Below are 14,551 nucleotides of genomic sequence, written 5' to 3'. Positions count from 1 at the left end.
GTACTGCACCGTAGACCCACCTCTGTGCCTCCATCTACACATCACCACACTCACGGAAAGAAGTTTCAACCTCCACTTGCAAGAGCCCTGCAGTTGCTGAGGCAGAGCTGTGCAGGTGGCCCACGGCTCACCAACAGTGCTGGTGAGCAGTTACAGCCTGAGCAAAGCCAAGCCACCGACTGCAGCACGGAGCACAGCTGCACTAACAGGGATTACTCTCAGGCTAGGCAATATACTAATTATCCTGCTTAATCAAAAAGTTCTAGTTTGCCAGCTCAGCAAGATCAAGGCCTATTTTACTTTGTTTCTGTTTCACAGGCCCGTAAAGAGACACACTATTTCATTTTCATGGAGTAGGGGGAGGAAAAGGCAATGCCCTGAATGCAGAATGATGCTTAAAATTATGCTCAGTCTTCAGGAAAATGGATTTTTGCATCTAAATTATTTTCAGAGGCACACAAGAAAAAGTTGGGGAATTTCACCTGACATAAAAGAAATCCTTTATTTGAGAAACAGATTATAAAATGAGATAGAAGAAAAATCTTTAAAAAAAGCTAAAAGACAAAAAGTGCATCAAAACAAAGACTGAAACTCGGAGGTTTCAGCATTATTTATGGACTCATGGGTTCAAAGAGGGTTCCCAGTTCTACTGACTACAGGCACGGGGAGTACAACAGTCAAAGCCAGAGCTGAAGGCTCAGAGAACTGAGACAGCAGTACCTGTAGGCTCAGGGACAAAAAGAACACCCAGCCTGATTTACCACCTAAGCCAGATTTTTCAGCTCCTGCCACTTGAGTTCTTGTTTGAATAAGACCAACTCCTGCTAATGCAGCTGCCCTTTAGTCTGCAACTTTAATAACTCTACAAAAGCCTAAGCTTGAATTAGTTCTTTTCTGTCAAGAGACTTAACTGCATTACAAATTTGCCAAGCTTCTAATTACTGAATCTTGTACATTTTTTCTTAGAGCTTGACATGCCCTTTTAGCCAGCTTTTGTTCCCTAACTAATTTAGCCTGATCAAGTTACCCTATGAGAGAATCTAAAGCTGCACAGCAACTGTATGAAATGTTGAATGGAGTTCAGAGATCCATAACACAGAAGCCAAAATAAAATTAAAGTACAAAGCTCATTTGCTAAGCAGATAGTAACCCTTTCCCTATTCCCTACCAGCTTCAGAGGAAGCAGAAATCAGTTCTACACTACAGTTTGGTGTTTTTGACCCTACTGCAAATTCACAGCTGATGGAATACCAAATAAGTGAAACACTGACTTGTCTCAGCCTCAGGTGTCACAAGCAGGTGGTATAAAAAAAAATACTTAGAGCACTGTCCTGTGCAGCACACTGCTGTCTGCTTCATAAAGAGTAATGAAGATGGCAGAAGACTCTCAAATAGTTAAATTAAGTTGGCTGGGACTTTAAAAGAAACAAATCCGTACTTGACAAGCATTTTCTACCAATACACAACAGGTCTTCATCAGCTTAAAGTTTCCTCTTTTTTTTTTTTTTTTTTTTTTTCTGAAAGTTTATATTACATTGCATGTATCAGAAATGATACCTTATTCAGTGGCAGTTTTGGAAGCTATCCAGACGATGGAACAATGCTGAGGCCACTGCTGTCCCAGGACAGGTGCACAGATCAACCTCCGTGGCCCTGAGGCAAACACTAAGCTCTGTTCTCTTCTCCCTCACCCACTGACCTTTCAGCCAAAAGCAGCTCTCAGATGATGCTACACCAGCCATGGTCCTCCTGCAAAACTTGGCAACACAGACCACTGTGCTTGGACAAGTTCTGGGCAGATAATTACCAATCACCCCAACCACTCTAACACAAATGCCACAACCAAAGCTTCTACATTACCACTAAGAGTGATTGTGCTAATTAAAACTGCCTTTGCCAAAAGAACAAGGTTCGTTCCAACTATTTTTATTCTTAGCAAGGTCATGTAAAGAAAGCAGGATTTACACTGCATGAGGAACCTGTCATGGCCCACCACTGGCATTTCCTTAACAAAAAGGTGCTGCACAAATTCATTAAATCCATACGAATGAGCCCCTCTGATGATATCTTAGACATACCAACATGCCACACATTCCACAAAGCTTCATCCACTGAATGACCTTGGTGGTTACAGGGAATTACTGAAAATTCTTTCTATGTGGATCACTATTTCCCTAAAACACTATGTATTTTCACTATGTTTCCTAGAACAATATCCATGTGTTGCATTTTGTGGGGTTTGGGACAGGCAGGCCGTTAGGACTGAGGCAGGTGTTGGACAATGTCCAGAAGAAATGTGCCTCGACAGCCCTGACTCCGATCTACAAGATCCTAAAGCAACAGCAGCTTCTTTCACAGGCTAAAGGAGAGAGTTACATGGCAGGAACTCTGCACAAAGCATCTACGAGGCCAATGCCATAGGAGAGGGGCTTGGTCACTCCCAGAGAGGCTGCAAGCACTTCTGTCTGGGGGGACAAAAACGCTACAGAATGGCCCTGGGCCACAGGCAGGGCTGGGAACTGCTATTGCCACCTTGTGGGCCCCTGGCTGCTGAGGGGTGTGTGATGCTGCTGGTGTCTGCAGCAATTCCAGACAGATTCCAGTCAGCTCAAGACACCACTGACCACTGAGGAGCCCTGCAGAAGAAATCCTCCAGCAAGGGACAGAAATCAGTCAATAAAGTCCTGAAAGTGGAAGCACAGACTGCAGCACCACTGCACTTCACTAGGACGCAAAAATCATCTTCTAAAGAGCAGAGTGTAAGATCTTTTCATTATAAATAGTATCACTGGCCCATTTGGGGAGGAAAGAAAGAATGTTCAAGTAGCATTTTAGGACTGAGAAGCTTTCCTTCAGTATGAACAGAAAGCATAACAGTACTTTCCCTGCATTTCTTATAAGGATGTACAACAATTTACCCAAGGACTCAACTTGCCTTTCTCACTACACTGAGTATCAGTGATGCTCGACACTAACTTCTTCCCTCAAAAATGGGAGAATTTTTCCATGCCAAATGTAACCAAAGACCTCACAGAAACCATTGTTTCCTTTTTCAGCACTAAGCCATAAAAAGCATGGAAAGCCAGGAGAGCCCACTGTTGCTATAGTAATTTTGCTGTTTAAATGTTTGTTCAAACTGCTCTTTTTTCACAGTTCATCCAAGGTACATCTCCAATCAGATGAGAAATAAAAACACAATCACCTGCAAAACATCATGAAGCTTAGCAAAAAATCAATGGTTTGAGATCAAAATGCCTAAAACCCAACTTCAACACAAAACTCCACATACTCAGAAGCTTTTTAATCCTGCTGTTTAATGCACTAGATATAACAACTTATTAATTTTTTTAAAAAAAAGCATAAACACATTAAAAGTAACATCTGTAGTCACTTGCCAGAGCAGTCAGGGCTGGACCAAAATTCTCAGCTTGCCTTATGAATTAGATGAATACAAGGCTGCAGTGACTTCAGAAAACACAGTGCATATCTCCTTTCATGAACACAGGAAGAACACACGCACACAGGGCTGCCACCTTTAACCCCTTTATAAAAGGAAAAGCAGAATAAATGCACCTGGAGAGTGGGCACCTAGACTGACTCTTCTCAGCGCTTCCACAAGACTTGAGTGGTGGTTTATGGCATTTATCCATTCTACCCAAAACAACTGCTGCACATGTTGGGAAACCATCACGGACTGTGGCAGTAAGACTGGGCAAGCAGCAATATTTGCATGAAGTAGAGATTTACTGGTATGATAACACTGGACCCCAAAAGCCAGGTAACATACAAGAGAGAAACATATCAGGAAACAGTTCTTTGAAAACAGAGACCAGAGAGAGAGAGAACCTGGCTGCAGGTAAACATAAAATCCTAAAAATAAAGGCCTGTGACTGAATGCATGGAAGCAATGCCATGTTTTCTTGTACAGGTGAAAATTATCCAAGAGTTTCTCGAAGTAAATCTCCTCTCCCATCAGAACTCTAGCTCCAAAATTGAGAGCAATGCACTTGTAAGTTTATTTAGAAAACAGAAAGCTCAGCATTGCTCAAAATCAAGGCAATACTTTCAGGCCAGCAAAATTAATCTTATATCATGCCTGTCCATTCAACTAACTATTTTTGCAGCTTTGAAACAAGAAAACTATCAGCAGCTGAAAAACTCTCAACTCAGCATTTGTATGAATAACTTGATAGCTCTTTATGGAGTGGTGGAAGGAGAGTGAAGGTTTTCTACCAAAACTGAAATGATGACCCATTTGCAGGGATTCTGTTTTTAAATAGAATTTCTTTTCAAGGAGAACTGAAGTTACTGGAATATTCATATTATCGACCACCAACCCTGACTCTCCCAATCCTAGCAAGAAGTGAGGGAGCCAGGGACAGTTTGTGAAGCTCAGCAGTTAGTGAGTGAGACACTGGGTACAGTCCTGAGGGACCATTTCTTTTGGTAGTGCACAACGCTTTTCACATGTTGGTGCTCATTCTGGATTGGCTGTTAGCTGGAGTGAGCTCCCCTTGGCTACCTTCCCTCGGAGGAGACTGCAACAAGACCAAAACACATCCTAGTTAGTGATGTGCAAATATTCTGCAGCTTGCTTCCTGAGAGACAAAATGAAGTACAGCTGAAGCACAGCAGGATGGCAGCAGGGGGAGAGCATACCCCCAGGTTCATTAATGACGGTTTTGTATTAACAACTTCTACAGTTCACAAAAACTTTTCCTTAAAGATCAAACTACAACTTTTAAGCCACTCTTATTTACTATGTACAAGGTGCTCTTGACCTCAGAAATTTAATCCTATCTGGATTTAGTAATCACAGGGAATAATATACTATAGAAATTAACACATTCTGTGCAGATGGCCTATCCTCCCTAAAGGCATCTTTTTCAAACTGCAACCCAGAAGGAATACTCCTAACAATTAATGTGCTTTTTACTTCCTCTGCTGAAAAAAATACTTGAAACAATCCTTATTGAGAAGGTAAAAGATATGTCTATCGAGGACTGGACCAAAGGAGTTATTCAGAAGTAACCCAAGCATATGAACTTCAAAGGAGATTCTGAGCTGTACGAGCAGGTTAGTGTACTGGCTAGAAATATCTGTTCCTCATATATTTAGTATTTACTACTGAAAGAATCTGTCCAATCAGGAACATGATAGATTCATTCCCTTCCCAAATCTTCAACTGACCAACTGTCACAGCTTTAGTTTTAAGACAAATGAAAACCTGGGCAGTGCCCTGGAGTGCCTGTCTGGCAGGCGCGTACCTTGACGTGGATCTGGTTGCGCAGGACGGCGGCGCGCAGGATCATGGCTTTGGCACGGCGCTGGAACTCTTTGCCCATCAGCAGAGACTTCTCAAAAGTGGTGCTGCGTTGATCTACATCTCGAGCATACAGGATCTGTAACCAACACAGACAGCTGTACAGGCAGATGTGCCAGGGCTCCACAGCAGGCAAACAGCTGAGGTCACACGCACAGCTCACCCCTACTTAACACACCAGGCCCGAGAGATGACTGCACCTTCCACGTGTCTCGGGAATGGAGAGTTTCTAAGATTAGCAAACCTGTTCTGTCTCTAATCCATGGGTGAAATGAACTCACCTTACTGTGAGAGTCTATTCTGGCATTGATCAGTCCCTCCAAAATCAGCTGAGTGAGTTCATCTTCCAGAGCAGCCACTGTGGTGTTAAAAGCAGTGGCCATCTTGCGCATGTCTGCTGACACATAGGGGCTGAAGTACTAAGAAGAAAAAAATACTCAGTTTCCAAGGGCACTCTCCACCCTCTAAGAAACTAGGGGAAAAGCAATTGCAAAGAGATGGCCTATCTCCCTTGTTTATCCACCTCTGGGATGACAAAAACAATTACCTGGATAAGGGCACGATTTCGAATCTGGGTATAAAGTGTCCTGACATGAGGTGCAAGGTACATATCTAGCAGCAGGTTGTCCTGTGCAAGACAATAAAACACATCAGAAGCTGAGCAGCAATCCAGAAAAATATATTATTCCTGTGTTATTCCTGTGTTCTGAAACATTTATGGGTATATACTTAAACCTTAAGAATATTACACTACAGCAAGACAATACAATAAAACAAGAATGCATAAAAGAATTAGGAATATGTTTAAAACGTTTATAGTTTCTCTCTACTAATAAACTACTCCCAGTTTCCATGTACCACATCAGAGCTGAACTTCTAGTATCTACTTTTGACAATCACTGCTTCTCACAAAAGGCTAGGCAAAGGAAACTTTTAGGGTCTGCTATGCACTGCTCTCCTGCAACTCACCTTCATCTCATCCAGCATCTTCAGGCATGAAGCGTATTTAGATTCATAAAACTTGAAGATGATGTCACGAACCTGTGGCTCCAGCTCCAGAAACAATTTGAAGGAGCTATAGATACAAATGGCAGTGATCAGACATGGGAACCTGCCATTTAAATACCCCATAACCCCATCACTCCAAGTGGCAAGGTTAAAAACCCTCACTATCATTCAAAGACTCCAAGACTTTACCCTCTAACAGACCAGACAGCACATTTTCAGCAAGGCTGGAAGCCTGGAACAGAGATACAGCACAGCATCAGAGCTGCGATGAAGGAAGACGAAAGACTTTTGACAAATCAAGTAGCAGAAGTGTTTGTCCACACAAAACAAAATCATGAATGTGAATAGGTCAAAATCAATATACATCACCAGCAAACAAATGCCATACTGTAGTCTGTGCTGCCAGTTCTGTGTCCCCTTTCAAAGCACAGCCTTCATTAAGTACAGCATGCCATAGACAAGTCAAGCATGCATATTTCTCAGAGAAACAACCGGTTGTGAGTGTGGTAAATCTTAGGGATGTATACTTTTACTGAGAACACTCCCAGCTCTCCATAAGATTTTTAAACCTTGGTATCTCTATCTTGGTATCTATGTATCAGCCCGTAAGAAAGGATAACAATCCCTTTACCACAGCAGTTTAAGATTACTGCTTCTGTACATCTAGCTGACAGGAATTCAGTGTCATTGCAACTCAATCTATGACACACAAATATCCACTTTCTTCCAAAGACTGTAATTCTCTTTACTTTCTGTATGTCATAGTTAGATTACACTCCAAGGTGTACTAATTACTAAATGATTTTGACAATTAACATACACTGGGACAAGGGGCAAAATGAAGGCAAATCATCTTAACTACTGTCTTTGACAGAGGGCTGTGTCCCTTGATTTAATATCTGATATGAACTTATGAAGTATATGAACTAATGGAGACAGACAACTGGGCTATGCAGATGCTGGATTTAAGCTGGGTGGGAAACTTACACTAGGAAACTTCCAGCTGTGATTAACCACTCTGTTTTAGACAGTGCAACGCCACTTAATGCTAAAGCCAACCTAAGGCTCAGTGGTTCTTTCTCTCCTGTATGAGAAACACTCCTGCCAGAACCCACTCTTAACCAAAGTCCCATGTTCCAAAAGATGGCCAATACATACAAACATCACTCAGGGCATCACTCACCTACTAGAGATAACATTTCGTTGCAGTTCCTGACGGTCAAATGTAGCAAGGGCACAGAGCCCACCATACACAGCCACATTGCTGGGAGATAACAGCTACAGAGAAAGGGAGAGACAGAGGGCTGTCACTAACTACCAAAACAGCACAAGGGTGGCATTGAGTCTTCTACCCCAGGCCTTTCTTTTATGCAGTGACAAGATTAGCCCTTATCAAATTCAGTGGTAGCACTCAGCTTGCTCTCACTCAGGGGGTGGGGTGACAGGGCTAGAGTAGCAACACTGCTAGGAGAGCAGACACCAAGTTCAGGAGGTTTTGGTTGACTGAGCAACACAGAATTCTAAATCTCACAGGTAACTCTTATGTGATCTAGAGTAGAACATTAAGAGAAGCCAAGAACAGAGACTTAAAAAAAACCAAAAACCAACCAACCAGCTCAGTTTACAACCCCACCAAACTGTACAGGAATGCTGCAAGAGTAACTACAATATCTGAATTTTACAACCTAGTAATTAGAAGAACTACACCCCCTCTAAGACCTGCACACAGCTCCCTCTTGGTCCTCACCTCAGGGAAATCACAGTGATCAAATGATGCCAACAAGAAGCACTTTGCTGCCTGTTTGTACTTCCGGGCAGCTAGCTCAGCCAAGCCTAGGAACCAGAAAAAGTTAGTCCTTTTTTTATGACAGTATACAAAATAGGGAAAAGTGAAAAATCTGGGGAGTAGGAAAGGCCCCCCACATGGTTGCTAATGCCTTCACTACTGAAAGATCTTCAGACTGTATCAAGCATCCTTGGAACTACATTGACTCACACAGGCATCCTCTCTGAAGAAACTCAGGGAGAAGAAAGAGATGGCAAAAACCAGCAGTTCTATCTCACCAGCTTCATTAAATTTTGCATGTCTGGTGTGGAAATACAAAGTCTGTCAAATATGAGAGAAAAAATAAACCCAAGAGCCCTATGCGTAGCTAACAGCTAGAAAGACAGGCAAACCATACAGGAAGCTGAAGGACTCACTCACCTGCTGCACATTTCAGTTTGGTGAGAATTGCTTGTGTCTGGCTATCTCTTTCTCCTCTTTGCTAAAGCATAAAATGAAGCAGTAGTGAGCAAGCAGTATGAAAACTATTTTGCTTACAACTGTCCCCAGGATATTTCACCCTAGTAATTAACTTGTCAATCTCAATAACAAGATAACTTAATCTTATTTGTCTTGGGAAATATGGCAAAACTGGGGACAGGAAGTACCCATTTTCACCACAAGTCAGATTTTGTACACGCTTATCATGAGAGAAGTCATAAAGGGAGAAAGGAAGAAATCACATTACAAATTTTGAAAACAGAAAACGAAGAAAAAAATGCATATAAGTTAAAGAACAGGAGCTTACTTCTGCAATTTCTGGTGTAGACTCAGCCTTGCTTACATAGCTCAGAACGTGAGACCAGTTCTGGAGGTAGACACTGACCTGCAGAGAGCCAGAAACAGTGTGCAGCAGGCATGGATAACTGGCACTCCTTAGATAAGCCACATCATTGCCGACACAAGAGCCAAGTGGGGGTGGCAACTTCCCAGCAAGCATCACAAAGACGCCAGGTACCTTTGCCTGCACATCCATATCCTACCTTGATGACATTGAGACACATGTTGATGACATGTTTAGCACTGGTGCAGTAATCTCGGGCTCGTGAGTAACACTTGAGAGCATTGCTAAGGTCTCCACAATCCAGGTAATGATCACCTAAATCATCGTGGCCCCTCCTGGAGGATGGGAATTGTAACATCAGTGAACTGTATGCTCAGAAAGGAACAATGTCAGCTTGCTCTAAACAAGTAGCTCAACGCACTGACCTAAGGGCACATCCCATGTTAAGTGCATGGAGGAGCAAAATGCTCTTCCTTGCTCCAGCAGAGCCTTCTGCATCTCACCTGATACTTTCCTTGATGGAGTTCCCTTTGTAATTTTTCAGATCTGTATCGAGTTTCTCCAGTTTAAGAAGAGCTTTTTTGCGTGTAGCTTCAACCCAAGCTGTGTCAAGAGGAGGGGGTTCAATTCCACTATCAGGGACAGCATCAGGTGTATTTTGCAGTTCTCTGAAAGGAAAGTATTTGAATGAGGCTATTAGGCTGAATACATTTCAAAACAGAGGTCTGCTAAGTGCCTGGCACTGTTACCCTAACAAACAGTACTGCATACACAAAATAGACCAGGGAGAAAATAAGGGTAGTGGGGAAAAAAAGAAACATATTGCTAATATCCTCACTGCAAACAGTAACACAAGCATCACAGATTTTAACAAATACTTCACAAATTATCCTAATTATTGTAGGATGAACATACTGTTCACATGCAGTAAAGACTCCCTATGCAAAACACAGAAGAAATCATGAAATAAGCATAGCAACAAAAATAATGCAAAGATGGGAAGCATTCATGGATAAGTGAGATATCAAAGGTTATCCTTAACAGCAAACCCATTTTTAGAGGCGGAGGAGAAAGGAAAGAACAAACCAAAACAAGGCAAAGAGTTAGACTAGGTTTTAACTAATGAAAACAAAAGCATTTACAACACATCTCCATAATCTACCTCAGGAAAAACATATGTGCACTAATATTTGAGGCAGTTGCAAGGACCAAACTCATCTCAGTATCTACCTGCAGCTTTTTAAAGCACAAACATTTCAGTATGAGATAATACCTTCTGTGCTCTATCTTTTAAAAAAGCATGCACACACATCTTAGTGCAATTAAATTCTAAGGGCAAAGACAATTTGCGTAAGGTACGTGCTGGTATTACATGCAAAGTCCTGCGCCGCAGCACATCACTCCTAACTCTGTCGGGGAAGCTCCCCAGGTTCCCACAGCCTCTTAGTACCTCGTGGCCTCAGACAGCTTCCTGTGGATTTCTTCATAGACATCGACATTGAAAGTCCTCTGGACAAAGGACAGAGCCATCTTGAGGGCCTCCAGGCGCAGCTGGGGGCAGTGGTCAGCGATGAACTGCAGCCGCTCGATGCGCATCAGCCCGCTGTAGCTGGAGGCGTACTGCTCCAAATCCTGCCAACAGAACCCGCCTCAGAAGGGAGAGCAGACACTCAGCCACGCCACCACACTGCCCACTGCCACCTGCACAGGCTCAGAAGGGAGAGTGGACACTCGGCCACGCCACCACACTGCCCACTGCCACCTGCACAGGCTCAGAAGGGAGAGCGGACACTCGGCCACGCCACCACACTGCCCACTGCCACCTGCACAGGCTCAGAAGGGAGAGCAGACACTCAGCCACGCCACCACACTGCCCACTGCCACCTGCACAGGCTCAGAAGGGAGAGTGGACACTCGGCCACGCCACCACACTGCCCACTGCCACCTGCACAGGCTCAGAAGGGAGAGCGGACACTCAGCCACGCCACCACACTGCCCACTGCCACCTGCACAGCCTCAGAAGGGAGAGCAGACACTCGGCCACGCCACCACACTGCCCACTGCCACCTGCACAGGCTCAGAAGGGAGAGTGGACACTCAGCCATGCCACCACACTGCCCACTGCCACCTGCACAGGCTCAGAAGGGAGAGCAGACACTCAGCCATGCCACCACACTGCCCACTGCCACCTGCACAGGCTCAGAAGGGAGAGCAGACACTCAGCCATGCCACCACACTGCCCACTGCCACCTGCACAGGCTCAGAAGGGAGAGTGGACACTCGGCCATGCCACCACACTGCCCACTGCCACCTGCACAGGCTCAGAAGGGAGAGCGGACACTCGGCCACGCCACCACACTGCCCACTGCCACCTGCACAGGCTCAGAAGGGAGAGTGGACACTCGGCCACGCCACCACACTGCCCACTGCCACCTGCACAGGCTCAGAAGGGAGAGTGGACACTCAGCCACGCCACCACACTGCCCACTGCCACCTGCACAGGCTCAGAAGGGAGAGTGGACACTCAGCCACGCCACCACACTGCCCACTGCCACCTGCACAGGCTTTCTCGCCGGTCCGGCGCCCGCAAGCAGGGCAACACGACTCCAACACCAGTAAGATTAGCTCATGTCTGCTTTCTTCAGACGGTAGTAATCTCCTCAGAAATATGCTCTACATTACAATTTACCTTTAAAAATTTCACTTGTGATGCTTTTGGTTAAGACTAATCAGCTTTAAGATTTTTCAGAGGGGATTTTCTCAAAATTGTTAAAGGAAGAGACCACACACAAGAAACGCTCCCACAGCCCTCAGCAGCATGTACCAGCGTGGGGTTCTCCACCACATAGTTGATATCAGGTGAATTTTGCTGATCTTCTTGTGGATCTACGTCAATCTGCATGGGCTCCACTGCACCCTGAAATAGCAAAACCAGGTCAAAAGTAGCCTGTTACATTTGAGCAGGAAATAACTATGAAATTCAATTTATTAAGGATTTGCTTAAATACGTGTTAAATTTTAAAAATGAAAAAGCACTCTTCAGTCTTTTAATATGATTAGGATTTTTCTCTAGCAACACCACCAGACAGCATGATGCTTGGTCTAATGCAAGCAGCAGCATGGTTTAGCACTTACACAGAGCAGTTTATTTGGGTTGGTAAGTTATTGACCAAAAAAGTGAAGGGGTCGATAAATCTGATTCTACAAAGTATCTGAGGTATGCACATGAATTCCATTTCTCTTCCTTGAGCAAGAGCTCAAGAAGTTCCAAAAGGCGAAACACACCAAAAAACTCACCACACCTTTCAAAATTGCCTTAATACTTAAAAGTAATATTTTTTGGGGGGAGGAAGAAGCAAAACCTGTTACACTTCTTAGAAGTATTAAAAACCATAAAGAACAGAATGCAGAATGACAATTTCAGAGTTTCCAACAAACCAAGGAATAATCTGTCTGCACTGCAGGGATCTGCGACGAGTCAAACCATCTTACTGTAGTTTTCAAGTAAAATTGCTCAGATAGAGCCTCTTTCGGAGAAACAATAGAATTTTATTCTCCCACTATATCCTGCACTGATCTGAGCCATAGGCACTCACATCAATGCAGTGACTTCAGCACAGCTGCACTGCTACAGCCCCTGCATGTAGTCCAGGTAAGACCACCCTGCTACCCCATTGCACAAATTAACTGGTCTGCTGGCACAAAATTCTTTGTCTCCTCCTAGCCAAAGTGTGCTGAACAGTCCTAGGAATTATCCATTTAAACTGAGAAAAACTTAGCTGAAAATCTTCTTATAGAATGCTGATTTTGTGCACATATTTATATAAGCTTGATTTGATATAAACTGCAAAAGTGGATCTCCCATAAGACGGACATGCCAACCACCCTGCCCCTGTACACATCTGACTATTTCCATATTTTTACTGATTTTACTGTCTGTTAAAAAAAAATTAGACATCGAGGGGGTTTTTTGACTGAGTTGTTTGTTTGGTTGGGGTTTTTGTGAGAAGGAACAGGACAGATCCAGATTTCCCAATTCTAAAAATTACATTCTCCCACAGCCTGGTTTTATTCTTTCACAAACTGGTACATATCAAATATACATCTCAACACTGAAATCTCCCAAAAGCTGAAGTAAAAGCAAGTGAAGCATAAAAACGTTTGTTTCCTAGTTTAATAATGAAGCGAAGGGAGGGAGGGAGGGAGGGAGGGAGGGAGGGAGGGAGGGAGGGAGGGAGGGAGGATGCAGAGGAAAGTCTGATTGCCTAGATCACCCCTCAGGCAAACTGTGCATAAAAACAATAATCCACCATATGTTGAGGCCATTGCTTTTTTCCACTTTTATCTACCTTCTATATTTTCTTATATCACAAACACTAAATGCTAAGGTTAGTTTGCTTAGGCTGTGCTTGCCTACCATATTAAAAACTCAATTACAGACTCCCCAGAAAACAGCACGACAAAAGTAACTGTAATTCCAGCTGGTGAAACAGAACAATTCACGTCTTGCTCCGGTGAGAGGCTGCACCCTGCATTTCCTACTAAACTCCCAGACAAGGAAAAACACTAGTGGGCTGAAAGTCCCAGTAGGACAAGCAAACTCAAACATTGCCAAGCTCTTTATTTTGAAGGGAAGATGCAAGGTTGACTTAAAAACTACTCTACTCAGAGATGTAATGCTATAACAGCCACTGTACTCCGTTAGGCACCCCAGCACGCCTCACACAAGCAGACGAGCCGCTGCCCGAGCCGAACCTCCTGCTGTCGGCAGGAGCAGCTGCGCCCTGTTGCTGGAGGGAGTGCAGTACAGAGCTCTCCATAATGAAGGAGCTCAGCTTTATGCTGAACTGCCCCTCACACTCGCCTCACTTTCCCCAAGTCCCCTGCCCTGGCACAGAATTGTTACTACTAAATTTTGCAAAGGTCAGCCTCCACAAGTAGCTAGCGTCACCGCCCCCCTCGGCGCGCCGGGGCTGTCCCTGCACTGCGGCCTCAGTTCCCTCTCTCTGGGCCATCGCCCCGTACCCTCCGCCACTGCTCCAGCACTGCCCACGGCACGCACAACGCGGGAGCCAAACTCGGGGCCACCGCCGCGGCGAGGGACGCCACGGGCAACGGAGGACGCTCAGCTGAGCGCTGCTCCTCGCGAATGGCAGCGGAGGCGACACGGACCCGGCAGAAAAGCGAGCGAGGGCCCGGGGCCAGCCGAGAGCCGCTCCCTTCCCGTGGAGCCCAAGGAGAAGGCCGCATGGCGCCCCCGGAGGCCCCGGTCGAGACGGGGTCCCAGACCCCGCGTGGGAGGGACGCAAACCGCGGCGGAGCGCGGCGAGGCGCGACGGGCCGGGCCGGCGGGACGCGGCCGCCCCATACCTGCAGGTTAAAGACCTGGACTGGCAGCGGCATCCTCCCCTCACGCCGCCGCTTCCGGCCGCCCGCCCCTCCCGCCCCGCTTCCGTTTCCGCTTCCGCTTCCGGGCCGCGCGGCGCGGCCAGGCCGCGGCCGACAGGTGAAGCTCTTAAAGGGGCCGCGGCCCCGCTCGGCCCCGCGGCGGCGGCGGCGGCTCGACGACCTCCGGGCGCTCCCTCCCGGGGCCGCCGCCACCTCCCAGAGT

General features: G+C 45.4%; 1 protein-coding gene across 1 annotated transcript; it reads right to left on the bottom strand.

Annotated features, from left to right (window-relative positions):
- Positions 1 to 476: 476 nt before the first annotated feature.
- On the bottom strand, positions 477 to 14,468 carry GPS1 (G protein pathway suppressor 1). Its single transcript, XM_079323585.1, has 14 exons — positions 14,311 to 14,468; positions 11,765 to 11,857; positions 10,391 to 10,572; positions 9,444 to 9,608; positions 9,140 to 9,275; positions 8,905 to 8,982; positions 8,538 to 8,598; positions 8,079 to 8,164; positions 7,515 to 7,609; positions 6,293 to 6,398; positions 5,871 to 5,951; positions 5,605 to 5,742; positions 5,268 to 5,402; positions 477 to 4,538 (listed from the first exon to the last, which is right to left on the bottom strand). Exons 1-14 carry the CDS (start codon positions 14,341 to 14,343, stop codon positions 4,464 to 4,466), a joined length of 1,464 nt encoding a protein of 487 aa, XP_079179711.1. The 5' UTR covers positions 14,344 to 14,468; the 3' UTR covers positions 477 to 4,463.
- Positions 14,469 to 14,551: the final 83 nt, after the last annotated feature.

The sequence above is a fragment of the Erithacus rubecula genome (genome assembly GCF_903797595.1).
Source record: "Erithacus rubecula genome assembly, chromosome: 20".
NCBI classification, from domain to species: domain Eukaryota; kingdom Metazoa; phylum Chordata; class Aves; order Passeriformes; family Muscicapidae; genus Erithacus; species Erithacus rubecula.
This window is presented reverse-complemented; position numbering and strand designations above follow the sequence as displayed.